The sequence below is a fragment of the Polychytrium aggregatum genome, assembly GCF_025602895.1.
Source record: "Polychytrium aggregatum strain JEL109 chromosome Unknown BJ171scaffold_41, whole genome shotgun sequence".
NCBI lineage: Eukaryota > Fungi > Chytridiomycota > Chytridiomycetes > Polychytriales > Polychytrium > Polychytrium aggregatum.
Genome location: NW_026516243.1, coordinates 135,697 through 159,794, shown reverse-complemented (window position 1 = coordinate 159,794; position 24,098 = coordinate 135,697). Strand labels below are relative to the sequence as shown.

General features: G+C 58.0%; 6 protein-coding genes across 6 annotated transcripts; all 6 read right to left on the bottom strand.

The window, feature by feature from the left end:
* Nucleotides 1–44: 44 nt before the first annotated feature.
* On the bottom strand, nucleotides 45–4,213 carry BJ171DRAFT_518822 (uncharacterized protein). Its single transcript, XM_053112283.1, has 3 exons — nucleotides 3,443–4,213; nucleotides 3,085–3,213; nucleotides 45–2,835 (listed from the first exon to the last, which is right to left on the bottom strand). Exons 1-3 carry the CDS (start codon nucleotides 3,810–3,812, stop codon nucleotides 152–154), a joined length of 3,183 nt encoding a protein of 1,060 aa, XP_052963318.1. The 5' UTR covers nucleotides 3,813–4,213; the 3' UTR covers nucleotides 45–151.
* Nucleotides 4,214–5,535: 1,322 nt separating this feature from the next.
* BJ171DRAFT_601914 (uncharacterized protein) lies at nucleotides 5,536–7,725 on the bottom strand. Its single transcript, XM_053115121.1, has 6 exons — nucleotides 7,446–7,725; nucleotides 7,302–7,351; nucleotides 7,051–7,088; nucleotides 6,901–6,958; nucleotides 6,682–6,761; nucleotides 5,536–6,500 (listed from the first exon to the last, which is right to left on the bottom strand). Exons 1-6 carry the CDS (start codon nucleotides 7,609–7,611, stop codon nucleotides 5,792–5,794), a joined length of 1,101 nt encoding a protein of 366 aa, XP_052963317.1. The 5' UTR covers nucleotides 7,612–7,725; the 3' UTR covers nucleotides 5,536–5,791.
* Nucleotides 7,726–8,255: 530 nt separating this feature from the next.
* On the bottom strand, nucleotides 8,256–9,059 carry BJ171DRAFT_585363 (uncharacterized protein; the record flags this gene model as incomplete). The annotated part of the gene is made up of 1 exon (XM_053114357.1): nucleotides 8,256–9,059. The coding sequence occupies one exon, from the start codon at nucleotides 9,057–9,059 to the stop codon at nucleotides 8,256–8,258; it is 804 nt and encodes a 267-aa protein (XP_052963316.1).
* A 1,401-nt stretch (nucleotides 9,060–10,460) lies between these two features.
* Nucleotides 10,461–11,420, bottom strand: BJ171DRAFT_477641 (uncharacterized protein; the record flags this gene model as incomplete). Its single annotated transcript, XM_053108883.1, has 1 exon — nucleotides 10,461–11,420. The coding sequence occupies one exon, from the start codon at nucleotides 11,418–11,420 to the stop codon at nucleotides 10,461–10,463; it is 960 nt and encodes a 319-aa protein (XP_052963315.1).
* Nucleotides 11,421–12,207: 787 nt separating this feature from the next.
* Nucleotides 12,208–15,901, bottom strand: BJ171DRAFT_477640 (IgA peptidase M64-domain-containing protein; the record flags this gene model as incomplete). The annotated part of the gene is made up of 13 exons (XM_053108882.1): nucleotides 12,208–12,551; nucleotides 12,661–12,783; nucleotides 12,948–13,086; nucleotides 13,256–13,339; nucleotides 13,529–13,631; nucleotides 13,733–13,758; nucleotides 13,939–14,038; nucleotides 14,158–14,226; nucleotides 14,343–14,468; nucleotides 14,596–14,620; nucleotides 14,852–15,050; nucleotides 15,249–15,302; nucleotides 15,452–15,901. 13 exons carry the CDS (start codon nucleotides 15,899–15,901, stop codon nucleotides 12,208–12,210), a joined length of 1,842 nt encoding a protein of 613 aa, XP_052963314.1.
* Nucleotides 15,902–16,478: 577 nt separating this feature from the next.
* Nucleotides 16,479–19,925, bottom strand: BJ171DRAFT_518816 (uncharacterized protein). Its single transcript, XM_053112282.1, has 5 exons — nucleotides 19,524–19,925; nucleotides 19,277–19,319; nucleotides 19,102–19,188; nucleotides 17,837–18,832; nucleotides 16,479–17,578 (listed from the first exon to the last, which is right to left on the bottom strand). Exons 1-5 carry the CDS (start codon nucleotides 19,799–19,801, stop codon nucleotides 16,691–16,693), a joined length of 2,292 nt encoding a protein of 763 aa, XP_052963313.1. The 5' UTR covers nucleotides 19,802–19,925; the 3' UTR covers nucleotides 16,479–16,690.
* Nucleotides 19,926–24,098: the final 4,173 nt, after the last annotated feature.

The following is a 24,098-nucleotide window of genomic DNA, read 5'->3' as shown; positions in this document are numbered from 1 at the left end:
GAACCGCCGCATCACAGAGCAGCGACCAGGGTCGGGGGTGTGAAAGATGTTGAGCAAACTGTATTCCCATCCAAAACCAAAACCAAAACCAGTGGCAACTGAAAGCAAAATGGTGTGTCCTGTTTCAAATGGAGGAGGGGCGGCGGCGGCCTTAGTAGATCTGGAACTGAGTGACGACAGCCCAGACTTCCTTGGAGAACCGAAGAGCCTTCGTGGACCTTGGCGAGTTCGTGGCAGCCGGCCGAGGCGGTTCACTACTTGCGCCGTCGCCCCATTTGCGCTTTCCCTTGTTATTGCTTCCGCCGGCAGGACCTGGACCAGGCGCGGGCTTGGATTGACGGGACCCTCCAAAGCCCCAAACGGCTTTGATACGGGGGCATTTTTGGAGCAACACCTCGAGCTCGGCGTTGGCGAGGGCATGGACTTCATCGATGGCATCTTCCTCCTGGCGCGTGCTCGTTCGACGGTAGTGGGGCCTGTGGATGTCCAAGAATGTCGGTGCCATGGGGCTGATAGGATGCATGTGAAGGCTCTCAGCAGACGGAGCCTCGCCAACATGGAACCAGTACGGATGGATGGGCTCATCTTCCACTGAGAGTGGCGCAAAGGGAATCCCGATTGGGGGGAACGGGATTGTTGTGGGTGTTGCAGCGAGCGGGAGGGAGGGCGAGCCAAGCGACGAGGGCGACGACGTTTGTTGCGATGGGGCGACGGGAGACGACGGCAGCGGCAGAAGGGCTATGGGATGAGTGGTGGGATTTGGAGTGTCCGGTGCGCCTGGGAGTGGGTGGTATATCAAGCCTTCTGTGAGGAGCTGGGATAGCAGGCTGGATGCCGCTGCTGCGCTATCGACAGCCACAGGAGGGTGGAAGGCGCTGGAAGGATGCGTGGGCTGGTTCTGCGGTTGACTCTGGGTATGGCTCTGACTGTGGGTATGGTCCTGGCCTTGGCTCTGGCTGGGAGCTTGAGGTGGTTGATGTTGGCCGTGCGACAGGGGATGCTGGCCGTGCCACAGGGGATGGTGTCCTTGAGCGTGCAGGGAATGCGGTAGATAGTGCGGTTGAGAATGAGGGCCGGGCTGGGCTGGGGTTGGGAGATGGACCTGAGACGGCATCAGAGATGGATCAGTGTGCATGAGCATCAAGGGATCGAGCCACATTGAAATCTCGCTCGATGGATCCCCAATGACCTCGAAGGACGACGTCAGTGAGGGAGGGTTCCAGTTGTCGCGCATGAACGCGGGGTTGTTTGGGTTGAACCTCCATCCAGCTGCTTCACGTTGGCCAAACATGGACCCATCAACCCCGATCAGAGTCAGACCGAGGTACTCCAGATTGGAGAGCGTTCCGACTTGAGCCAAGGTACGGACAACATCGACGATCCAGTTGCGAACGTGGCACACTTCATCGCGGGCCATAACAGACAAGTTGGTGCCTTCCAGCATGGGCGTCGTGTCCCGCAGAAACGCGCGATAGCGGCGGTTGAGAGCACGGACATCACACATGGCCGCGAATGCCTTGAGATGGCCGCTCTTGGCCCGAAGGAGCTCGATGATTGCCGCCCGCACGGCTTCCGATGCCTTTGGATCCTTGAAGTTGGAAGGGAGGTCGACGAAGATGCCCGTCAGGGAGGACGAGCCGTACTTGGTGAGGCACTTGACGGCATACTCTTTCCAGATCATGGGCACCAACGACAGGTCGATGTTTTGAAGGCCGGTGAGGGCTGCGACGTGATCCCGGAAGCCGTCCTTTGTAGCGCGCTTGTAGTCGAGCAAAATGGAGTCGAGCTGCGGACAGGACGAGGTCAGAGCCCGCAGTCCTGCATCATCCAGGCCCACGTCAATCAAGGACAGAACGCGCAGGTGGGCACAGCGGCTGGTAAGAGCATGGATGTACTCCGAGCTGGGGGCCGCGGGAAGGGGACTTCCGAGGAGGGAGATGGATGGCGATTTGCGGCCAGACCGCTCGAGATGCAGGCGCTTGAGTTTCGGGCCCGCGGCGCTGGATATCAGACGCGAGAGCTGTTCCAGAAAGACTGAGCGGTGGGGTAACCGCGACAGGGTCTCGTTGTACACGATGCTAAGGTTGACGAGGTTTTTGAGTGTGTCGCTGGAACCAGTGCTGGAGCCTGTGCTGGAGCCTGTGCTGGAGCCTGTGCTGGAAGCTGAGTTGGAGGCCGAACCAGATCTGGATGGGGGTTGTCGCTGAGCGGCAAAGGACCTGCTGATACGACTGTGGCGATCGTATGCAAAGCTGCCGTGGATATACAGCGTCTCAACCTGGGACTCGATCGAGAATAGCCGCTCCAGGCCCCAGAAGGTGAACTCGTTCAGGTTGATCCGAAGCTCTGAGAGGCGCGGGAACTCGGCCAGACATCGCTCGAGGAGCCGCAGGTGATTGAAGTTCAGAGCGACTTTGTCGAGGTTCAGACGGCGAACAGACTGGTTGAGTTTGAAGCTGGTCGGGAGCGATGGGGAGGTGATGGAATTTTGGATGACACTTCCGAGGAGCAGGCGGCGCAGTTGCGTGATTGTGGCAACCATAGGGTCTCTCCAGAGGTGCGCCTCGGCGACATATCTCCAATATCTGTTGACGAGGGCACAGTTGACGAGCACGCGCTGGTTTTTAAGAGAGCTTGGGGATGGACGCGAATCAAGACAGCCGATATGCATGGTATTCGAGGACAAAGCAAAGAAGCTGTCGTCGTCGGAAAGGATGTCCATTGCGGGATGCTCCTGGAACGAGCCCAAAAAGTTCATGGAGAACGAATCGGGCATAGCTGCTGTTGTCGGAGGTGGTGGGAGCACTCCCGCAAATGGCAGGGAACTCCAAGTGGCTGGAGGGAGGGAGCACAAGAAGCCAGTTATTCTTCCACCACAAGCCGGTTCGATTGCCAGCCATTCTGTTGGTTCCCAATTGTTGCCAGAAACGACCCAGCGCGCCGGCCAGCCAGCGCGAGCACGCATGGTCGATCGCCCATGCTGACAGCGCAACGAGGCATGAAGGAAACGACCTTCACTCTAGGTTGATCACAAGGACATGTCGCCAGACAGGGCATAGCCCAAAACCCATCTCCACAACGTACCATAAGCCGAGTCCATCGAGCCAGCCGCATCCGCAGGGTCAGTACTGGGGATAGGGTCGATGTTTGGGACGGAGTCGTGCGGGAGGGAGGATGATGGTGCGGTTGAGCCTCCTGACCAGAAGGAAGAAGCTGCACGAGGGAAAAGAGCACTCAGTATCAGTACGGATACCCAATATCAGTACGGACACCCAACATCAGCGCGAGCAAGCAGCCAACAACAGGGTGGCAATCCGTGCTGATTGGTAAAGGTGCGCGTCGCACACACACATCGATGCAGCGTTGGATGAAAGCGGAGGATCCATGGTGCATGACCGAACAGAACCCTGCGCATCGAGACGAACACCATCCCTCAACATACACGTGAACCGCTTTCGTCGGTCATCCTCGGTCGGCGGAGGTGGAGGAAGTGGCGGAGCCGGTGGCACTGGAGAGTTGAGTACATGGTAAAAGATAAGATCGAGCAGCTCAACGGGCAGATTAGCTGCGGGCGAGGGCCGCCCGGCTCTGGACGACGGGCCGGGATGGCTGGAGCGGGTGACGGGCGGGCTGGCGAAGCGGAGATGGTGTGGTGGGCCAAAGTTGAGGTCCTCGTAGAGCTGAGCTGCATTGAGGGCGGCACTGCGTAGGGACTGGGAGGACGGGTTGGCGAGGGCCCGAGACATCAGCGATATGACTGAGAGGGCAAGCTTTGAGGACGATGGATCCGACGATGGGTAGAAGGGACTCATGATGCGAATCGGCGGATGTGGATGGCTGAGGGGTTGAAGAGGGTGCGTTCAGGGAGGCTGTTGGCCAATACGGGGACAATCGCCAAGGCTCGATGATGATAGTTCTTTCGAAAAGATAAGCAAAGGGTCCTGAAGAGTCCCAGAGACGGAAGGGGGTTGATATCGATGGCGATGGGATGGGCCGGGGTCGAAGCGGTGGCGAGCAGGGCTCCGGGGGGGGGTATCGCAGCGACAGGATCAGACGAGTCCGGGCAGCAGACGGAGGCAGGACAAAGACCAGAAGCGGCAGCAAGGGCAATATGCGTTCCGATGGCTTAAACGACAGGCCGGGAGTTGCAGTAGTGGTCGGCGGCGAAGCGGATGCGTCGAGGAGAAGCGTCCGCGGTTGTTCAGATGAAGGCCATCAAGACCACGGGGGTCAAAGCCGCAACCAAAAACGGAGGCCTCGGACGCCTTCTCGGCCGGACGAGAAGGGCTGCTGTCTGCGCTCTCGCCGAGGACCGTCTCGGCCGGCGCGTCTCGTCCGTGCTATTTCCACAGCACCGCCGCGGGCAGAACCGGGACGGACGGAGCCGGGACGACCGCTGCTGCGCGTGCCCTGTCCCCTTTCCTTCCCTCTTGCCCTGGCTGTCCTTGCGCCTTGCCGTGCTTACGTCAGCGCCCAAGTGCTTGATGAGTCAGTCACTGTGAGCCTTCAGGCGAGACGGACGTGGAGCGAGAGCCAATGGGCGTGCGTCTCGCCGCGCTCTCGCCGGACTCTCGCTGCCCCCTGCTCGCTGTCGCTTTTTTCGTTTTTCGCTTCATCAAGAACGCCTTCCTTTGCCTACTTCCGCCCCATCACTTCTGCCAGCTCGACACCCCGACGCCTGCTCCTCATCATGTCCATCACCCGCTCGATCCTCAAGTCCGGCGAAGCCTCCATCCGCCAGGTACAGCGTCACGATGGAGTCCTAGCAACGGACAGGCCACGTTCCGGCGACCCTGAGCGATTGTCGGGGCTGACAACGAGCAATCATCATGGATGAGCGAGTCTCGGCACCGGTTGCGGGCAATCGCAGCCGCTCTGATGCTCATATCCACTAAACAAACCCGGCTGGTCATGGCCAATGTCCACGCGCACTTGCCGCCTCCGACACTGACCACTGCTTGCGATTCGTTTCCCCAATGACGCCAACTCCAGGCCAACGTCCAGCAGCGCATCTTCTGGAGTGTGAGTATTCCGATCCGCCTGCCTCCCAGGCCGCAGGGACACTGGGCGCAACTCCATGCAATGCTGGCATGAAAGCGTTCGAGCATGCAGTTTCTAATCACCCTGACCTGCTATTTCCCTGCGTACGCTGCGTCTGCCTTGGATACGCCATCAACCATGCTGCCGCCTTCCACGACCGACCACCACACCAGCTGCCCTCTGGCACTCCCGTCTTTGCCCGTGCTCGTGGCGACTCTGTCCTCTACGGCATCTCTATCATCGGCGTCCTTGGCGGTGTCGCCTGGACCGGATATGCCGCTACTCTTGCCATCAAGGGCGTACGTATCTCATCGAGCCTGCAATCACAGTGTCGGGCTGCGACGTGCATTCCCGCAACTCACATCTAACCCCCGGATCCTTTTCCTACATTTCTTGCGACTCTGACGATGCAGAAAAACTGAGCGACATACCAATCTTCGCCCATGCTTTGAATATCCCTTGTCTCTCATAGCCCCATGTGGTATTGCATTGGACGGGTTTTGGAAGAACAACTCTGCGGAACAATAAACTGCACCTGCCTTTTTTTTACACTCAACGTACCCTCGACCACGCAGATGCTATCCTCCTCGTCTCCTCGGGATGTGCTCAAAGGGAACTGCCGAAAACACACGGCCACATTCGTTGGACTGGAGGATTCTCTATTGCGAGGACTGAGAGGACTACGAGGATTGTGACGAACCCGAAGCACACATCTGCGACCCCTTCGCTCCGAGCCGAGGATCCACTGCTCCTACGCTTGCTCGGACTTTGTTCGCTTGGATTTGGATGCTTTAGGGGCTTTGTCGACCGACTTGGTCGCGGCCCGCTTCTTGGTCTCCGAGGCTCCTGATGAACTAGCTTCCTCGGTATCGACACGCGATTTTCTCTTGGAGCGCTTCTCGGATCCATGGGAACCGGCTGGCGCTTGGTTCTTTGCAAGCACCGCCGACCCGCTCTCCGGGAGAGTGGTCTCGCTCTTGGCCTTTTTCATTTTCTTTTCCTTGTTACTGTTCTTCTCTCCGTTCTCGGCCATATCGGTATCCTTCTCCTTCTTATCCTTCTTCTCCCTCTTCTTCTCCCTCTTCTTATCCTTCTCCTTCTTCTCCTTCTTCTCCTTCTTCTCCTTCTTCTCCTTCTTGGCCTTCTTGGCCTTCTTCTCCTTTTCCTTCTTGGCCTTCTTGGTCGGTTGCTGGGTGTCGCTTCTTTGGGCATCATCGGCTTCCAGTGGCCGCTTCAGGGCCTTATCAGACATGCCGTCGCCAGAGTCCTCGCTCCGGTCATCGTCGTCGACTCTGCCTTGGGCCGCCCGCAGCATTTGGGCTGCTTTGGCATCGACTCGCTCCAGCTTTGCCATTTGGTTGCCTGCTCGGGCACCTTTGCGGGCTGTCCGGCCCTCGCATGCCTTGAGCAGCTCCGCATCGGTGACCTTGATAGAGTAGTCTTTCTTCTTCTCGGTCGTGCTGGGCGGCGTCCAAACAGTCAGATTCGCACAGTTACTACCTGCCAAACGGCGCTCTCCTCGAGACACCATCGGCTCGGGTGGCTAGCTCTTGCTTCAGCCCAGCCTCGCCGATCGATGTGGGCTGCCACCTTCCTGCATCATCCCCAGACATTGCCGATTGTGCACCCGCAGTCACCTACCCTCCCTTCACGAATCCACCATAGAGAGCGACCTTCTTGGCCTTTTCTTCCGCCTCGGTCTCGGCCTTGACTTGGACGGTCTGTTGGTTGTCGACACACCGAGTCAGACTCCCACAGGGCTACCACCACGGCAGGCGCCTTCTTTCTTTGTCCGGCCATCCTCTCGGCCATGCTACAACGATGGCCGTTGCCCCTCGGACCGGCCGAGCCAGTACATACGCCATTGTCGTCCTTTTCGATCTTGATCGAGGCTGTCTTTTGATTGAAAACATGGTCCCTGGGGAGCGATCCATTGGCAGGCCATCAGCCGCTGAGAGCAGGCAATCCAGCAAACAAAACATGCTGGCTCGTTGGCCGGCCAAGACTTACCACCAAGCGAACCCCCACTCGTCTGGCTTAGCACCCACCTGCAGTCGAAACAAAAGTTAGCACACAGAGAGGAAGCAACCGCCGAGCTCCATTCGGTCATCGGTGACCCCGACCCTGTCAGTGTTGCGCCGGTCATCGCATCGGCTGGCTTCGTCCAGTCGGATCGGCATGGTCCCAAGAGTCGATCCGGGCAGTCCGGTCGCTTTCAGTGGCACATATCGACCCCCTCGGCCCGCTGTCGTGCTGCTTACTCCAAGGGCGTCGTTCTTGTATCCAACCGAGACTGCTTTGTTGATTCCGTCTGAAGAATGTCAAGGGTGTGAGGCCTGTGCAATAATGCAAAGCCCAGCAGCCCGTGTGCAGGTCCCCGTCCCCAGTCTGTCCAAAAGAAGTACCTCGGTTCCTTCCCAGGCCCTGTCCCTTTTCCCATCCAAACTTTTTCAGCTGCGCTTGCGCAAAGCTGAGGCCGCTGTTGCCCTGATCCTTCATTCCAAAGGTGCTGTTGAGCACCGAGGCGGACGATGACCCCAACGAGGGTCGCTCGTCATCTTCCCAAGACATCCTTTGATATGTGCGATTGTCTGCTGGTGCGAGGCGGCCTTGGAGGGTGCTTGGCTGCGGGATCGAGCTTGGAGACGCCGTCGCTGTTGTTGAATCCCGGGCGGGGCCGAAGCTGGAACAGAAAACAGAAAAAAAGTGGCTGCCTTCGTGTGCGACCCAGTCAAAACTCCGACTTGGACACGGACGGACGTCACGTTCGCTTGCGCCACGACCTGTCCAGCTCGCCAGCATCGACTTCAAAAACGGTGGCCGGGCAATGCTCCTCCGTGCATCTGTCGCACTGCCCGCTGATTCTGTCCAAGAACGATGGTGAGCTCAGGGTAGATCGGAGTTGCTATTGAATGTACGTGTTCACGGAGGGCGGGGTTGATCTCCTCGGATCCAAAACTCAGGTGGCCGCGGGCAGAACATCGAGGACATCTCGCCTCGCTTTGCAAGGCTACATATCCAAGCATGCACAGCAAAGCGAAATGTCCAAGCATGCACTGGAAAGTCTTATATTAAATAATGCACGGCAATTGCGACACAGCGACAGCAGCAGTCGATAGATCAGGGGGGTGGCGGGACAACGAGAGGTAGTGGGCTATCCAGCATCCACTGGGCATGATGTAACCGCACGAACGAGCAGTCGAGACGAACGTGGGTCAGCTCGCCCTATCGCTGCTGCCAAACTCAAACGAATAGATCTCATCGGTCATGATGATGAACACGCCGCCGCGCCTGATCACCCGCGAGACAAAGTCGTTGACCCAGCAAAACACCAGAGTCTCAAAGCTCCATAGAATCACCATAAAGCTGTATATGCTCTCGTCCTGGGAGAGGAGGATGAGCAGCGACATGGAAAAGTTGGAGATGTTCAGAGCCCACGTCAAGACGACGAGGATCGTTTGCTCCCGCTGGAACTGTGAGAAGCTCTGCGAGCCCTTGATGAGCTGCCGCATGACGATGCATCCAAAGGCGATGTTGTCGATGAGACTGATGAGCGAAAATAGCAGTGTCATGAATCCCACATATGGGCGGTAGAACGACGATTGAAGAAGCTGGCAGCACTGGTGCAAGGCTTCGAGAATCTGTGCCGACGGCAGAGCCAAGGACAGCAGAATCAGGATCCAGGTCAGGTTCCGCTGCAACGACTTGATCATAACGACGCGCAGGCGAATCGAGTAGCCCAGCGACAGCGAGCCGAATCCGCATCCTTGACAGACCACCGAGAGGGTCTGGAAGATCTGGGAGCATGATACAACGTGCTGGTCCTGCTGGCAGGCTGTCTGCAGTGCCATGGTTTCGAAGAATGCACACAGGCCCCAAAACACGATCGAAAGCAGCTGCGTCACGGCGAGTGGCTTGTGGAGCTGGGCCCATCGAATAAACCGCATGCCGTAGCAGCATAGGCCGAACGAGACGATATGTATCAGGCCCAGCCATTCAGATCGGGTGCCGGTGTCCATCCCGGCAGCGAGGAGCTGTGTCGGTTGCGAAAGTTGATGGCAGGGCGCGTGGATACTGGTCGTGGGAATGGCTTGGGGGTGTCCAAGGCGGTGCTGGAGTCTGTGACAGCAGTCTTGATGGACCGGGAGTCACCCAGCAAGAGGCTGTGTGATACTAGCCCGTCGTGCGGCGCTTCACCAGAGGCGATTGTCGATGGGAGTGTTGTGCGGATGCGGAGCGAGGGACGGGGCTGTAGGAGTGCACAGTATTAGGCCGTTGAGCCGAACTTCAAGAGAGTAATGAGTGCTGGCCCATACAGACAACACCCTCATGAAGCAGCCAAAGTCGAACACTGGGTCGCGTCGAGCTGCGAATACGCTGAATCTCGGCCTTGAAGCCAAAGGAATATTTCGAACACACAGGAGCCCCCCTGTTCGAGGCTGTCGTTTCGCACTCTGGCTTGGATAGACGACAGCACACGCAGATACGCTGGTCTTACATTATGCCGAGCAACAGACAACGCGCACGGCAACCTAGCGGGACTGAATCGGCCAGAGGGAGCGTTCGATGGTTGCAGTCGAGATTAGAGGCGCTGGTGTCGATCGCTTATGAATCTCCCGACTCGAGCGATGATCATCAAAGTCAGGATGGCGAGCCGCACAGATCCAAAATGGCTGAGTATCGGTGTGGCCGTCAGATCAGTTGCCCGAGTGTCACTCTAAGCGGTGTCGGTGCTGCTGCCAAGATGACTCTGAGGGAGCGGAGAGGATGGGGGTGCGAGTGGCCGGTTGCTGCCGCTGTTCTAGCAGTGCCGTCCACTCCGAATCCTGACAGTATCGTCACTCGTACGAATCTTTGCATTTTGATCAGAGCCATCCGTCCCTGGGCTGGACGAAGGGTGTTGCATGCCCAGCCGGGCCATTTGATCGAGGCCATTGGTCTCCGGTGCATCAGTCGCCGGAGCATTATCAAAATGCACCATACCAACACTCAACACTGCATCGAATGATTCTTGCGGGTGCAATTGGCGTTGTGGTTCCGTGCTGCATTCATCGCTTTGGCCCCGCCATCTCCAATCATGGCTTCGAGATCACTCGCAGGTGCCGTCCAGCCTTGCCCCCTTGGGCACCAGCAACGCTCACATGGATTGTCGTCTGCCTGGACATCGGAACGCTGAAATCATTCTCCCGGCTGACGACAGCAGGCGCTGTCTATATCCTTCAAGGGGCCACTGCAAATCCTTATTCCAATCGACAACTTGACGCTGCTCCTTACAGCATTGTTCGTGCGGTTTGGCATAGCGGGTCCTTGCGGCTGTCGTCCCCGCTCCATCGTTGGTGAAATAGAGTGCGGCGCTACCACTGCCATGCGGCGGTTTGTGGACTATATTGCCTGCTCAGCACCCATCTCGCGAGACCGAGTCACTCATCGTGGCAGTTGCCTTCACTATGGCCCTGCTGCCGGATCATCCGATCCATCCATTCAACCTTCTCGACGAATCGCTGAAACCCGTCCTGCGTCGCAGGCATGCTAGCTGTTGGACTCCGAGCCGGGCTCCGAACCAGGCTCCGAGTCGGGCTTGTGCTCGACGATGGCGGGGCTTCTGGGCTGGGCTGGGTGGGCGAGGATCTGGGCGGCGTCTGGATCGATGCTGGCCGGGCGTGGGAATTGGATCCGGTGGCTGCTTTGGCCATCAGGCGCACACTCCCGCTTCTACCGGGACTTGCAGCCGTCCCGCTCGATGAGCTCCACAGCGAGCTCGTAATTGAAATTGGGGAGCTCGCTTGCAGGTTGGCGGGAAGACTTGCTCGCCGTCGACGCAGCTGCGGCGTGGGTGGGCCCCAGGCAGCCGACGCAGAAACCGGCCGCAGCGATCGTGACGGACTCGGTGAGGTCGACTGAGGCGGCCGCCGTGACGGTCCCGATGAGCCTGATGGACCGGATGGGGTTGGAGCGATCGCCTCTACAGAGGGCCGAGTGCGGCGAGTTCGAGCAGCCTGGCTCGGCGGGAACGACCTCGACCGACCAATGCCATCCAGCGAGAACTTTGGGATCTTGATGCGGCCGTCGTCATCCGAGTCAGTCTCGGACCTATCCCGCAACGAACCATCGAGGTTGACATCCGAGCCGGTCGAGTAAGGCGCCAAAGGAGAAGAGAGACGTCGCGAGCCTCGCTTTCGTTTGACCCTGAGCCGGTGTCCTCGCATATCCAGGGTTGGAGTCGGTGAATGCTCGGGAGCGACTGCGGGATCCTCAGAGTCGGTCCTCTGTCTGGGTGCATCCAGGTTGCCCGAGCCTGGACGAGCGAGAGAAGTTTGTCGAGCTGTCGCTGAGTCGATAAAGGGCCGATTCTCACGGATATCTGGTGCTGGGTTGGTCATATTGAAACGAGGAGGCTCACTTCCGGGGGCACCATGAAACAAGACAAAGCAGTACCGGTCGAGGTGTGGCTCGGGGACAGTCGAGAGCCGCAACGATGCGATGCTGGGCGACCAAGCGACCAGGCCGGGACGGAGCCTCAGCAACCATCATCATCGGCCAGACTGTTCTCTGAATGGCTCCTCTCGGCTGATTGGCAGAGCGGAAACATCGGTCATTCGCAGGTGTTCTGTCTGGGAAGCTATCTCATTGCCGCACGCAATTCAACATTGCAATTCAGCATTGTAATTCAGCATTGCAGTTCAGCATTGCAATTCAACATTGCGATTCAGCATTGCAATTCAGCAGTGCGCTATCAGAGCCATGGTCGCTGAGCGAAGACTGATCGCCCCTTGCGGAAATCCTCTCGCAGCAGGAACAACAATCACCATGAACGAATAAGTTCTCCCCTCCCTGCAGCGAACGTCACTCGAATCCATCCAATATTTATCAGTATACGAGGCTCCCACATTTTTCTTGTCAGAACTGCATCGGGCAAACAGGTTGGCATTACCTTCCCTCCCTACCCCTTTCTCCTTTGGAAGCGTTGCGATACCAAAGAGACCAACTCACGTCCTTCTGCTGATTGCACCTATCGACGAATAAAAGCCCTCTTCTCGTCCAACTCCAATCACAGCAACATCCTTTGGTCTGGGCATATGCGACTGCCTGGGCTTGGGACTCGTTTGCACACCTGCTCGCGGGCGTGGTGCAAAACTCAGGCGTCGCTCTTGGAGCCCAGGTGGCCGTTTACTTCTTGCAGTGCACATGCACCGTCTCCTTGAATCGCAGCAGGCCGTGGTCCTTGCGCACTTCGTGGGTGCCAAAATGAACGACCACATCCCAACGGCCGTGGCCTTCTTCCTGGATGATGCTAAAGTCCGTCAGGTTGGCGTACTTGTCGAGATGGACGCCATCGCGGATCCAGTCGATCTTGTAGTACTCGCCGTCGATGCGCTCGGACTCGGGGCGGAGGTGGGCCAGCGGAATCAGGTCAAGCTTGAAATGAGTCAGATCTCCACTGCACGTGTAGTCGACCTTATCGATGGCCGAGATCTGTTTGAAAAACTGGATCCACAAGCCTTCCTTGCAGACTGATGGAGAGCGGGGTTCCAGAGTGAGTATCGAGGGGAGCAAGGTTGACCCCATTGACACCTTCCATCGCCTGCGATAGCCAAGGGATAGTGCAGTGAGCGCCTTTACCAGAGCAAAAGTGAGACGAGGTCATGTTGCGCATCAGGCATCCTTCGTTGGTCGGGCGGAACGACTTGCGGTTGTTGATGTCGAAGGTGGGGAATGCCGAGACATAGGTGTTGTCGTCAAAGTCTGCACGGGCAGGGGAGGAATGCACTTAGATTGTGGTGACGTGCAAAGCTGATCGAAGCCTTCAAGCCCAACCAGTGAATGTGTAGGATTCATGCTCCTGGCAAAGCGTATTCGGCCCTTGCCGCGCGCCTTCCTGCTCGATACGGGCACCATACGATACTCACGGTAATTGGGCTCGTCGGCATACTCATGGAGGTTAAGCGAGCATAGCTGTCGGATGGGTGCGGTCTTGTTCGGGCGGGTCAGCTGGCGGACCTCCAACACATGGCTTCCTTTGGAGAACGGAGCCTCCGTTTCCGTCCACTAAGGGTGGGCGAGCAAGCGAGCGAGTGAGCAGGGGTTCCAAACCGGTGCAAGAGTCCCTCTTCGCGACACTATCCAGCTCTTTGCCCACAATTCAGCAACTGCTTCTGTTCCAGAGATTCTCTGAATCCTGGGACTATCCCAAACTGAGGCAAAGGTCGAAACTCACCGTGAAGGTGCTGCGGTCAAGAATACCGGTCGATTTCCACTCGAGTGGCTGGCCATCGAGCAGCACTTCCATCGAGCCGTCAGTCTGAAAGAACAACACAGACGCGGCGCCATGGTTGAAAACTTGGTTCACACAACTGCAGCATCGATGAACCCAAAAGGGGGATGATGATGCCAGGACTCGGCCCCACCACCCCCACGAGACGCCGGTGCAGGAAGTTTGCTCCAGCCTCAACGCAATGCCCCTCGTGCTCGCGAGCGTTTCAAGGCTTACGTCGACACCCGACGCCGTCATTTGAAGATACCAGCGCTTGCATTCGCCCTTGCTGTGGAACTTGAACGAAATCGGGCCTTTGCCGAGATCATACCACGGGTACCTGAGGAGGAGAATCGCAGACCCATCCAGAGTGGTCAGCGACAAACGACACGAGAGCGCCCTCGCATTGCAGCGCCCCCGTTCCATCGCACATTCACTCACTTTTGCAACAGCAGGTCGTTTTCTTCCTGGGAGCGTGAGCGATGTTTGAAACAGTGTAGCAGAATTGGAGGAGGAGGGGGGAAGGGCGGGGCAGATGCCAGATGAACAACACGGCGGGATCGAGCTGCGCAGCTCCAGGCTCCGAAAGCCTGGGTGCGGAATGCAAGTAGCTCGGTGGTGTTTCAGGGGTTTGCGCGGCAACTTACCTCATGGACAGGGCCGGTCTCGGTCAGCCAGTGAGCCCACTTCAGGTCCTTCAGGCTATGTGCGGCATTGCAGCCGCTGTAGACCTCGCCGCCGTCATACCTGTTTGCGACAACACGATTCACAGCTGTTCAAAGATTTGCTCCTTGCCTCACTACAGATGCCAATGCCAATGCCCGACGCTGCGTTGCGGATCGACAGGCAAGGCATCGCTGGCTTACTCTTCGCCGACGTTGACAAAGTTGTGGCCCATCTCATGGCGGAGAACGACCGTGCCGGAGGTTTTGGAGCTGCGAGAGGCGAGAAGCGAGAGGCGAGATCGATGCCGCAGACAGGGAGGGCAATGTCAGCGGCCACTCGGTATCATTCGCGATTCGCAATGTCGATCGCAGGCGGCTGGACCTACCGTGTAGAGATCGTAAACTCGCCCCCGAGTCCGCCGTAATATTCGTCGTTGGCGATCAGCGAAGGAAAGTCGCAAGCGTGCGGTCCAGTCAGCTTGCAGATCTTTCGAGCAACCTGTGGCTTGGAGCTGCGTAGCGACAGTAGCAATACCAAAGAATGTCTGGGTGTTACTGCTGGGAAGCTGCAGTCGCTGGCTTTCAGCAGCGTTATGTGCGGCGCCAGAAGGAAGAGAAAACATGGACTCGGCTACTTACCAGTAGATTCCACGGAGCTCAGTGCCTAGAGCCAAAGCGAATATCAAATGCGATCAGCATCTCTGGGCCTGCCGCACATGAGTCTGATATGGACAGGGTGTATCGACCGCTCTGGAAGTTGATATTCTGGAGACTGACGCTCTGGGTGATATCTGGGCGAGCTGATACGCTGCCGCCATGCTACGACTGCGTTCGACTCTCTGTTGTCCAGGCATCCGAGACAATCACACCAACCCGAGAGACCCTTGCGACATACCATCACGATAGAGTCCAAAGGTTGTGTCCTTGGGCTTGCCACCGACTCCGATGCCGCTCTGCGCAGAGGGTGCATACACTGCCCAGATGTTGAACAGCGGACGGACGGAAGCAAAGGTTTCTCCGATCCACATGTCGTGGATGAGACGACTCATGTCGTCGAAGAATCGATCGCGCTCCTTGGAGGTGTATCCATCGCCCTACCGAGTCACACATATATCCAGATAGAAAGGAGAGATGTATGTGTGTCAGGATCGTCTGCATGAATGGCTGGGCTGACGACTGCATGAACGGTCGGCAGCCGCTCGAATGGTTGGGTGCCTGAATTGCGCTCCTGGCTGACCGGGCTGCGACAAGGAAACGCCGCACGACATCCCCTGCATACTCAAGTGCCGTACCATCAGGACGACATCGATGCGGTTCTTGGGATCGCCGCCGTCGATGAGCTTAATCTAGCGGTGGTCCAAGTGTCAAAGAGAAAGAGAAACAGCGAGTGAGCAGAGCAGAGCAGAGTAGCGCAGAGGTTTGGCGATAAGTGACGACGTAAGCAGGACCAGAAGTAGGGCCAGGGGCTGCGAGCACTGGCCAGGCCGAGACTTACGACTTCGGGCTTATCCTTGAGGTCCATGACATCAAAGTCGCCGTCATCCCACTCGTCGACGACGTTGTGGCTGGAGCAGAGAGCCTCGATGGCGGCGTCGAGCTTCTCTCTGTCGGGCTCGGTCAGACGGAAGAGAATGCGGTCGTCCTGGCGGCGGTGTGGGGCATACAGATGGCCGTCCTCGACGACGACCGGGAGCGTCAAGAGGCGATCCTGGTCCAGACGTGGGGGATTGGCTGGGCCTCGAAAGACGACCGAGCACTGCTCCTGAGCAGGATCCAAGATCACGTCGGCGCGGACCCAGACGTCCGAGCGCGGATGATGCAGGACGGGATTGAAGGCGAGCCCGGGGTGATCATCTTGAACGACGAGATCGTGGTGGTGGTGGTGGTTGTGGTTGTGGGCCGATACGGCCAGGACCATGGCGGCCCAGAGCAGCCAGCGCTTCATGGTCGTGCAGCGAAGATGAGGAGCGGGATGGATCAAAGCTGTGCAAGGAGAGAAGGCCGATCTACATGAGAATAGCGTGGGTCAGCAAAGCCAGACGAACGACAGAACGACAGAACGACAGAACGACAGAACGACAGAACGACAGAACGACAAAACGACAAGGCAGCATGATCGTACCGGCGGATTGCGAGCGGCAAGTGTCGATCCGTCGGCATCCGCCCCTCCATCTTGCTTTTATACCCTGGCCCCATCGACCCCGGAAGATGCTCCCACGCGATCGCCGGGTGGGTCAGCAGTCGGGCGGTGGGCGACATTCTTGGTCGCTGGGGACAACAAACCCCATGCCTCCGTCCAGCACAGCCAACCATTCTCCCTCTATTCTCTCACTCGCTGTCTGGCCTGAAGGACGCCGTCCCTGGGCGACAGTCAGAGTCGTCCGGAATCACTCTGAAGCAGTTCACGAGTACTCCATTTGTCGACCAGTGACCCGCTTCTCCCTCCATCCCCTTTGTCATTCACCCGCCATTCGGTCGGGGAAGCGACTCTCCCCCCCCCCAGCCCGCTCTTGCCCGGGTGGCCCCTCAATCCGCTCTTGGTCCCCATGAGCTTGTCTGCAACGACAGAGGCAGTGTGTTCTGTGAAGCCCAAGTATCACGCGGGAAGGGAGGGGAGACCCAAGATCGGTTGCGGTCATAGTCAGGAGCATTGTTGTCATGGCCAAGAATCTGACGCCCAGTCGAGCCCCGGGACGGGCCAAGCAGGAGGGTTCATATGCGGAGGGCCACCGATTCAGCTGGAAAACTCCAGCGACAGACCAGGGACCGGCTGTGCCGGATCGTCCGTGTCCATGGCCAAGACCTGGTCCAGGATGTTCTGCAAGTGGTTCGGGAAGTGATCCGTCAGCATCGTCACCGAGATGGTGATCTCTTGAAAGTCGCTCTGCTGGGCCCAGACGGGTCGGTAAACGACAGCGGGACTGTCGGACGGCTCGTGGGGCCCTCCGGTGCGGCTGTCCAGCAGCTGTCGCTCGAGATCGCCGTTCGAGGGACGGCTCAGGCCTGTGCTTTCCCGGCCGGTGTTCTGTCGACTGGCCATCTCCTTCACAAAGTAGATGATGCGGCCGGGCATAAACGTTTGGATCTCGCCGCGGGCATGGCGCAGGGCTTGGGGGTGGTGCATGTCCTGGCCCGGCAAGTCGTCCACAGACAGCGTCGAGTGCAGCCGACGCACCGACTGCTCCTGCTCCTCCGAAATCGATCGGTTGAATTCCTCAAGGGTGCTGGCCTGGCTGAGGCCGTCTTCGATCCCGTAGAGGCCAGACCCTTCGAACTCGTCTTCATCGTCGTCGTCGCTCCAAAGCGCTCGTCGGAGTCGGGCCAGACGGTGTCGGCGGTACATGGAGCGGCAGCACTCGGTCACGATGAACGAGTTCAGGACATGGACCTTGGGATAGTGGCAGTTCCGCAGGAAACGTCCGATCTGGTGCTGCAGGTAGTTGACCGACCGCCACGACAGCCGCGGCACTGCATCGGCACCGAGCACAACCGAGGTCACGAATCTTTCAAAATACGGCAGTGCTTCCCTGGTGCTCAGGCAGCCCGGCGGCGCATAGGCAATGCATGTTGCTTGGGGGAAGTGCGAGATCCTGAGCAAGTGGCAGAGAAGCGTTGCAACGCCCTGGCACAAGCACGATCGAGCGTTGATGGTCGAGAGTGGACCGTGAGAATAGTTGGGATGTGAGTGAGTATTCGGGGAGCATTGCTTGGGCGCCGGCAGTCCGGGAATCAGCAAGCAAGGCACTGCCGTCACGTACAGAACGTCAGGAGCCCTTTCCGCCGCATCCCCCTCACATTATCCAAGTACCCGCCACTCCTGTGTCGGCCCAGGCATGGCTCACACCGTTGATATCGGGACGACAGCATCCAGACTACTTACGCCACCAAGGGAGTGTCCGCAGCAAACAAGCTTGTAGCTCGAATACCGGGCAGATGCAAAGATCGGCAGGAGTAGATTGAGCCGCTCAATTTCATCGTAAATGTTTTTTGCCGTCTGCAGCATGCCTGCATGCGCTTGTGCCGACCCAGACAAGCCACCGGCCTGTGAAAGCGGCGGTCGGCCGGCTTCCAGATCGTCATCGCTGGGGAAGGAGAAGGGAGCCAAGTCACAGTGCAGATTGACCAGACAGTCCGCTGTCGATAGGGTGCCTCGGATGGCAATCACAACGGCGCCTTTCTTGTGGTCAAAGCAGATGTAGTAGGGCGACCGGAAGAGCCCGTTGTCTCCCGAGAAGTAGATCAGATCCGGATGGCCTCCATGCCCGCCGCGCTCGTCAGGAAGGGGTGGCGGATGCCCAGGAACGCAGCAGCACGGCCAGCCGACGTTGCCGAGATGAGTTTGAACGTTGCGTGAGACGTGGGATGCGGCTGAGGACCGGCGGGTCGGGCACAGGACCTCAAAGATGCGGGTCGGGAAGCGCTCAAACAGATACAGCGGAAGGCCGTAGATCGACAGGGCGTACTGCATGTAGTGTGCAGCATCGGCAAGCTCATGAAGCCGGACGGGCGGGCGCTCTTCGGAATAGTTGCTTCCGACCTGGGCGCTGAGCCGCTCTTGCATGCGCTGACGGATCTTTTGCGAGCGGCGGACCAGGATCAGCCCAACGAGGATGTCCGAGGGCACTGTCTCGGAGTCTTGGAAAAAGTCGGCGATGGCTTTCGCAAACGACGAGAGAAGATCGCCCGAGGTGCTGGCGGATTGTGATTGCGAAGCGACGGCCTTGCGGTGTCCAAAGCACAGGACGTAGATCCAGAAGCGCCACTGGCTCTCGGCAGAGGCTTGGCTGACCGGCTGCGGCGATGTTGACCTCATGAAGAGACCCACCATGACGACAAAGAAGATCAGGTATCCAAGGATGGTGGCGAGGGTGATGATCTGGGTGATCGGGAGGACGGGAATGGCAGCATCGGATCGACGGAGTTGAATCGATGGTGGCCGAGCGGTGATATCGGATGCATAATGTCAGAGCGATAGATTGGGAAAAGGTATCAGACGCATGTGTCGAAGATATGGTATCGGGTGCATAATGCCGGAGCGATGGCTGCAGAGCGAAATGTCGAGCGAGGGCATCAGGGGTGCCAGCCACACAGCGGATCGGCGACGGCGTGCTGCTCTGGGCTTGGATTTGAGCGATATCGACAAACCTCAAAGTAGAGGACGGGAATGCCACCCGCCTCGCAAGCGATTCCGGGATGGCCAAAGATGATCAAAAGCGCAAAGAGCTGCAGCAACTGCAGATGCAAGAGCAAGCAGGCATCAGTTCCGGACAACTGGGCGACGGCACGATGCAACAGGCAAGGCCAGGACAGGGATACGTACAAAATCGCAGATGGAGAAGAAGGTGTGGATGTAAATCCACTTTCTGTTGGAATCGGCGTGAGGCATCGGCGTTCCAGTGTTAATCTGCAGGCAGCGGGTGCTGTCTTGGCTGGCCAGCAAGTGTCGCTCTCTGGACCGGCATTCGGCAGTGGCCCTCGTCTCCATCGACAGCGATTCTTGCCATCTTCTGCCTCACGACATGCTCGGCATCCCATCCCGCCGACTGCGTCTTGTCCAGAGTGCCTACCGGATCGGCAGCCGGGGGATCTCGTTGGCCACGGTGCCTCGCAGCGAGACTGTGGCGACAAAATATTCGGTGCAGACCAGGGCCAGCAGCGTCGGCAGCAGCAGCCAGTTGAAGGCCGAGAGGAGCGGGTGCGTGCATTCATGAACGGCCAGAGGATAGAGCAGCCACAGATGCACCACGGCTCGGAACGAGTGGATGGCTATGCCGTACAGCGCCGAGAAGATGAGGTCGTCGGAGGCGATGGGCCACCGGCGTCCAAAGATCAGCAGGGCGGGCATGGCAGGGGTTGCGCTTCAGCGGGCAGGAGCGTGCTTGCTGTTGGAGACAGACGGAGGAGATGCAGGCTCGAGCGCTCCGGAGATTTGAGCAGTCGACGGGGACTCGGGCGAGCGATGGAGATTCAAGCAGACAGGAACAGGACAGGACGACAACGCGGAATGACATGTGCCCCTGGCTGAATCAATACCGCTGCGCACAACAGGTGATTCGGCGAATGCATTCGATCGGCTGAACATCTCTGGTGCACTTTTGCGAAGCCAAGATGCGGATGTATTCTCGGCACTCGATGCGCATCCATTGTCATCGGGGCACCGACCAGGGAGGCCACCGCGAACTGCTTCTGGACCAAGATGTCGTCTGTGCAGCGGTATCATCTATCAAGTGGTGTCTTGTATTACAGGCAATCCAATAAAAAACGGGACACCCGGGTTTTTGACCATTCATCGAATATTTTGTTACCCAATGTTATCGCGCGCTGGCCATGACCATTCGCCACACATCCGACTTTCGCACCGCCGCATTGCGATGCTACGCCCTCATCCATAGCCTGCGTAAGGTCGCCTCCATCTTCAGTGTGTCCAAGAGCACCATCCATCGATGGCACCGAGGATGCAAGCTGGATGACCCATCCCGGGTCCCAGCTCGCAGATCCACTTTCTTCGAGCAGGCATGTCCAGTCATTCGCACCCTGATTGAACAGGACCCGTTCCAGACTGGGCCTGTGTTGCGATGCAAGCTCGAGTCCATCCTCCAGAGGAAAGTATCGCTCTCACTCTGCCACGTTGCCATCCAGCGAGCAGGTCTCTCACACAAGAGTGCAACACACCTCTACAAGTCCAAGCGACTGGATGAGCGAGTGGCACAGTTCAGGGACCAGGTCCGCTCCATCGACCCGCGGCGATTCGTTTTTGTCGACGAGACGGGGATCAGGAAATCCATTTTCTCTCTTTACGGATACTCGCCGAAGGGCGTCCCACTCCGTCAGCGCAATCACATGAAACACAAGTCTGTCTCGGCTGCATTTGCCATCAACCACTCTGGTGTGCTGCATCGCATGTACATCCCCACATCATTCAAGACACACTCGATAGTCGAGTTCTTTGAGCGAGCGACCTTCCCAGACGACTCTGTGATTGTGATGGACAATGTCAGCATGCACAAGACAATGGCTGTCCTGGACTGCATCGAGCGCCGAGGATGGTCAGTGATCTTCACCCCACCTGCCTCGCCCGACTTCAATCCCATCGAGAACTTCTTTGGGGTTGAGTCCCCACCGATTTGGGGTTGAGTTCCTCCAATTTGGGGTTGTCCCTCCAATCAAGCCGCCGTTCTCACGTTCACATCCCTGGCTTGAACCTCTCGGCGATTTTTGAACAGGTCGCTTCCCCAACCAGCCCGCGCAGACGGGTTCCTGCTCTCGGGTATAAATGCCACATCTTCGTCCTGCTGCTTTCTTCCCTCATCTCGCCTTGATTTGATCATCGCGCTATTGTACGATAAAAAAAAGTCTCTGCTCTGACCAGTACCACTGGCAGGCATCCAGCATCCTCTGCCCCCATGCCTCCGAAGCGTAAGGGTGCCGGTGATGACCAGCCTCGGCCACCCAGGCCCAAGAAAGCCAAGTCACAGTCGGAGCCTGTCTCTGGTTCGTATTCTGACCCCACGCATGCTTGGTCGTCTGTTGCTCCGTTGCTCACCACCACTGCTTCTGCAGATCCAATGGATGTCGATCCCACCGAGCCTGGTCCATCTACTTCCTCGAGTACCGGCAAGCGATGTCGCCAGTGCGATGGCACCGATCACGAACGTTGCAACACCAACAAGTGTCCCAAATACCGGCCCCTCAAGAGTTCTGTCGTCCCACTCGTGGATGGAAGGTCATCGGCCCCTCAGTTCAGCTGCTTCAAGCAGACGATGGATGGCTGTTGTCTCAATCCCGCTCTCCGCGACAAGATCCAGGCCACCGTCGAGGCCATGACCCAGATCCAGTTCGAGGCATCCAGGCTGCTCAACCTGCACATCCTCCGGTGCATCGAGCAGGATCTTCCCGTCCCCGTCATCTCCAAGGCCACACCTGCTTTCATCCGCCAGTGCTTCAAGATTGTCCAGGACGGTGCCCTCTCCCCGACCGGGGACAATGAGAAATACAACGAGCATCTGGTCGCTTCCTTTCGCGACTACCAGACCACTCGGCACGCAGACCTGCCTCCGGCCCCTCGTCTGCCTGATGGTGCTCACAGTCAGCTTCTCACACTGGCTGTCAATGCCTATGCTACCAACTGCACCACCCACCTCAACCTGGCATACTGGCGACTCCTTCGTCGCTTTTGTGCTGCCGTCTTCCCTGCCAACAAGCATAAGCACGACGCCATCGAGGCTTGTCTCGAGCTCTTCGAGAAACCGGACTCGACTCCACCCAAGGCCGATCTCGAGTTCCTATATCCCGAGTTTGGCCACGTCCTGGACGAGTTTCGGTACAGCAACGACCAGGACCGCTTCCGGGCCCTCCATCGCCTCTCACACCATGTGGGAATCCTCGCCCGGGACAAGATGGTCGACAATGTCCACAAGTGGATCGACTGTGACATGCCCGCCCTCCGAGTCACCGAGCTGCAGCGCCAGGCCAAGCTGGACGAGCTCACTGCCCGAGGCATTCCCTCCGACGACAAGAGGTTCACCACGGCCAAGTCTGAGCTCGGCACCACCAAGGCCAAGATCAACAAGCTGGCCGCCAGGATCAAGTGGGCCCTCAAGCAGCTCGCCGTCGACACTCCTCCGGCCGTGTGCACGATAGTTCCTCTATGCACTGCCACGGCCAAGTATGTCAAGATCGACACCGTCGCACTCTGGGAGCTCCTGGGTCCAAAGAAGCGCCTTGGACTCACCAGGGACAAGCTCAAGGAAGAAGGTGAGGACGGTGTCAACAACCAGGATCGTCTCTGGCGCAGTTGCTTCAAGCTGCGTAGTTCCCTCTTCCAAGAGCGGGACGTGAACAAGAAGCTGTTCAACTACGAGATCAGCACCGATGGCATTGGATGCACCATCGGCCTCGTCAAGTTTGTGCGTCGAACCGATCGCACCGAGACCTCCGAGCCTCCTCCGACTGCCGAGCAGCGCATCCAGGCCCACATCGGCGACCCAGACCCCAACCGTACCACTTGGATTGGCATCGATCCTGGAGTCGGCTCCATCTTCACGGCGGTCATCCAAGCACCGGGCCACCAAGACGAGGTGGTCTCGTTCTCCAATGGCCACTACCAGCACATGTGTGGCCATACGTCCAACACCAAGTGGCACAATATCATGAAGTATCGACTCAGCATCGAGACCTGGATGTCGACCACCCCCTCGCCCAAGGTGTCGTCCTCGGAGGCTTTCAAGGTCCATCTCACCCATGTCCTGCGACCGGAGCTGCGAGTGCAGCTCGACTTCCACCTTGGCAAGAAGGCCCGTCACCATCGCTTCACGGGACACAAGAGGCGCCAAGTGGCCGTCGACAAGATGTGCAAGTCCGTCCTGAAGCACGCCCCGATACGGACCGATGTGGTCATCGCCTTTGGCAATGCGTCATGGCGTCAAGGCAAGGGCTATGCATCCAGCCCTCGGAGGCAGCGGTTTGCTCGGTACTTTGAGCAGTTCGAGCACCACCGACGCCGTCCCAATCACCCTCATGGAAGCGTCAAGGTAGTCTCGACGAACGAGTTCAACACCTCGCAAGTGTGCTCCAAGTGCCTGGAGCCAGTTCGGTTGGAAGGACTCGATGCGCCCAGTGTTGCGAATTTCCACTTTGTCAGGAGCTGCAAGAAACCCGGCTGCCGGACAGTGTGGAATCGCGACGTCAATGCGGCGCGCAACATGATCACAGTATGCAGGTCGATTGTGGAGATCGGAGAGCGACCGGCGGTCTTCACTCGGAGGCTGCCAAAGTGATCTGTTTTATTTCTTGTGGCTTTGCTTGACGCAAGCACAGCACATACTACATGTTCATGGAAACGGCTATATTGTCCCGTTTTTTTCTGAATACAGTGTAAGTGGTGTCATCTGTGCAGCGGTATCATCGATCAAGTGGTATCATCTGTGCAGAGGTATCATCTATCAAGTGGTATCATCGATCAATTGGTATCATCTATCAAGTGGTATCATCGCGACGGACACCGAGCATCAACCTCAGAGCGTCTCCATCCATTCACTCCTCGCATTACATGATATCGCCATCTCATCACATCTCTCATCACATCCATCTCTCATCGCATCCATTCCTTTATCACATCCATCCCGCCCTGCGTCCCCAAGGCC

Coding starts and splice junctions, on each gene's coding strand:
- BJ171DRAFT_518822 (XM_053112283.1), bottom strand. CDS start 3,812: ATGAGTCCCTTCTACCCATCGTCGGATCCATCGTCCTCAAAGCTTGCC. Junction 3,214..3,442: donor CCGACGAAAGCGGTTCACGT/GTATGTTGAGGG, acceptor TCCCTCGTGCAG/CTTCTTCCTTCTGGTCAGGA. Junction 2,836..3,084: donor CTCGATGGACTCGGCTTATG/GTACGTTGTGGA, acceptor CCCTCCCTCCAG/CCACTTGGAGTTCCCTGCCA.
- BJ171DRAFT_601914 (XM_053115121.1), bottom strand. CDS start 7,611: ATGTCTTGGGAAGATGACGAGCGACCCTCGTTGGGGTCATCGTCCGCC. Junction 7,352..7,445: donor GGGCCTGGGAAGGAACCGAG/GTACTTCTTTTG, acceptor GACATTCTTCAG/ACGGAATCAACAAAGCAGTC. Junction 7,089..7,301: donor ACAAGAACGACGCCCTTGGA/GTAAGCAGCACG, acceptor TTTCGACTGCAG/GTGGGTGCTAAGCCAGACGA.
- BJ171DRAFT_518816 (XM_053112282.1), bottom strand. CDS start 19,801: ATGCCCGCCCTGCTGATCTTTGGACGCCGGTGGCCCATCGCCTCCGAC. Junction 19,320..19,523: donor ATCCCCCGGCTGCCGATCCG/GTAGGCACTCTG, acceptor CGATTCCAACAG/AAAGTGGATTTACATCCACA. Junction 18,833..19,101: donor TTCCCGTCCTCTACTTTGAG/GTTTGTCGATAT, acceptor CCGATCACCCAG/ATCATCACCCTCGCCACCAT.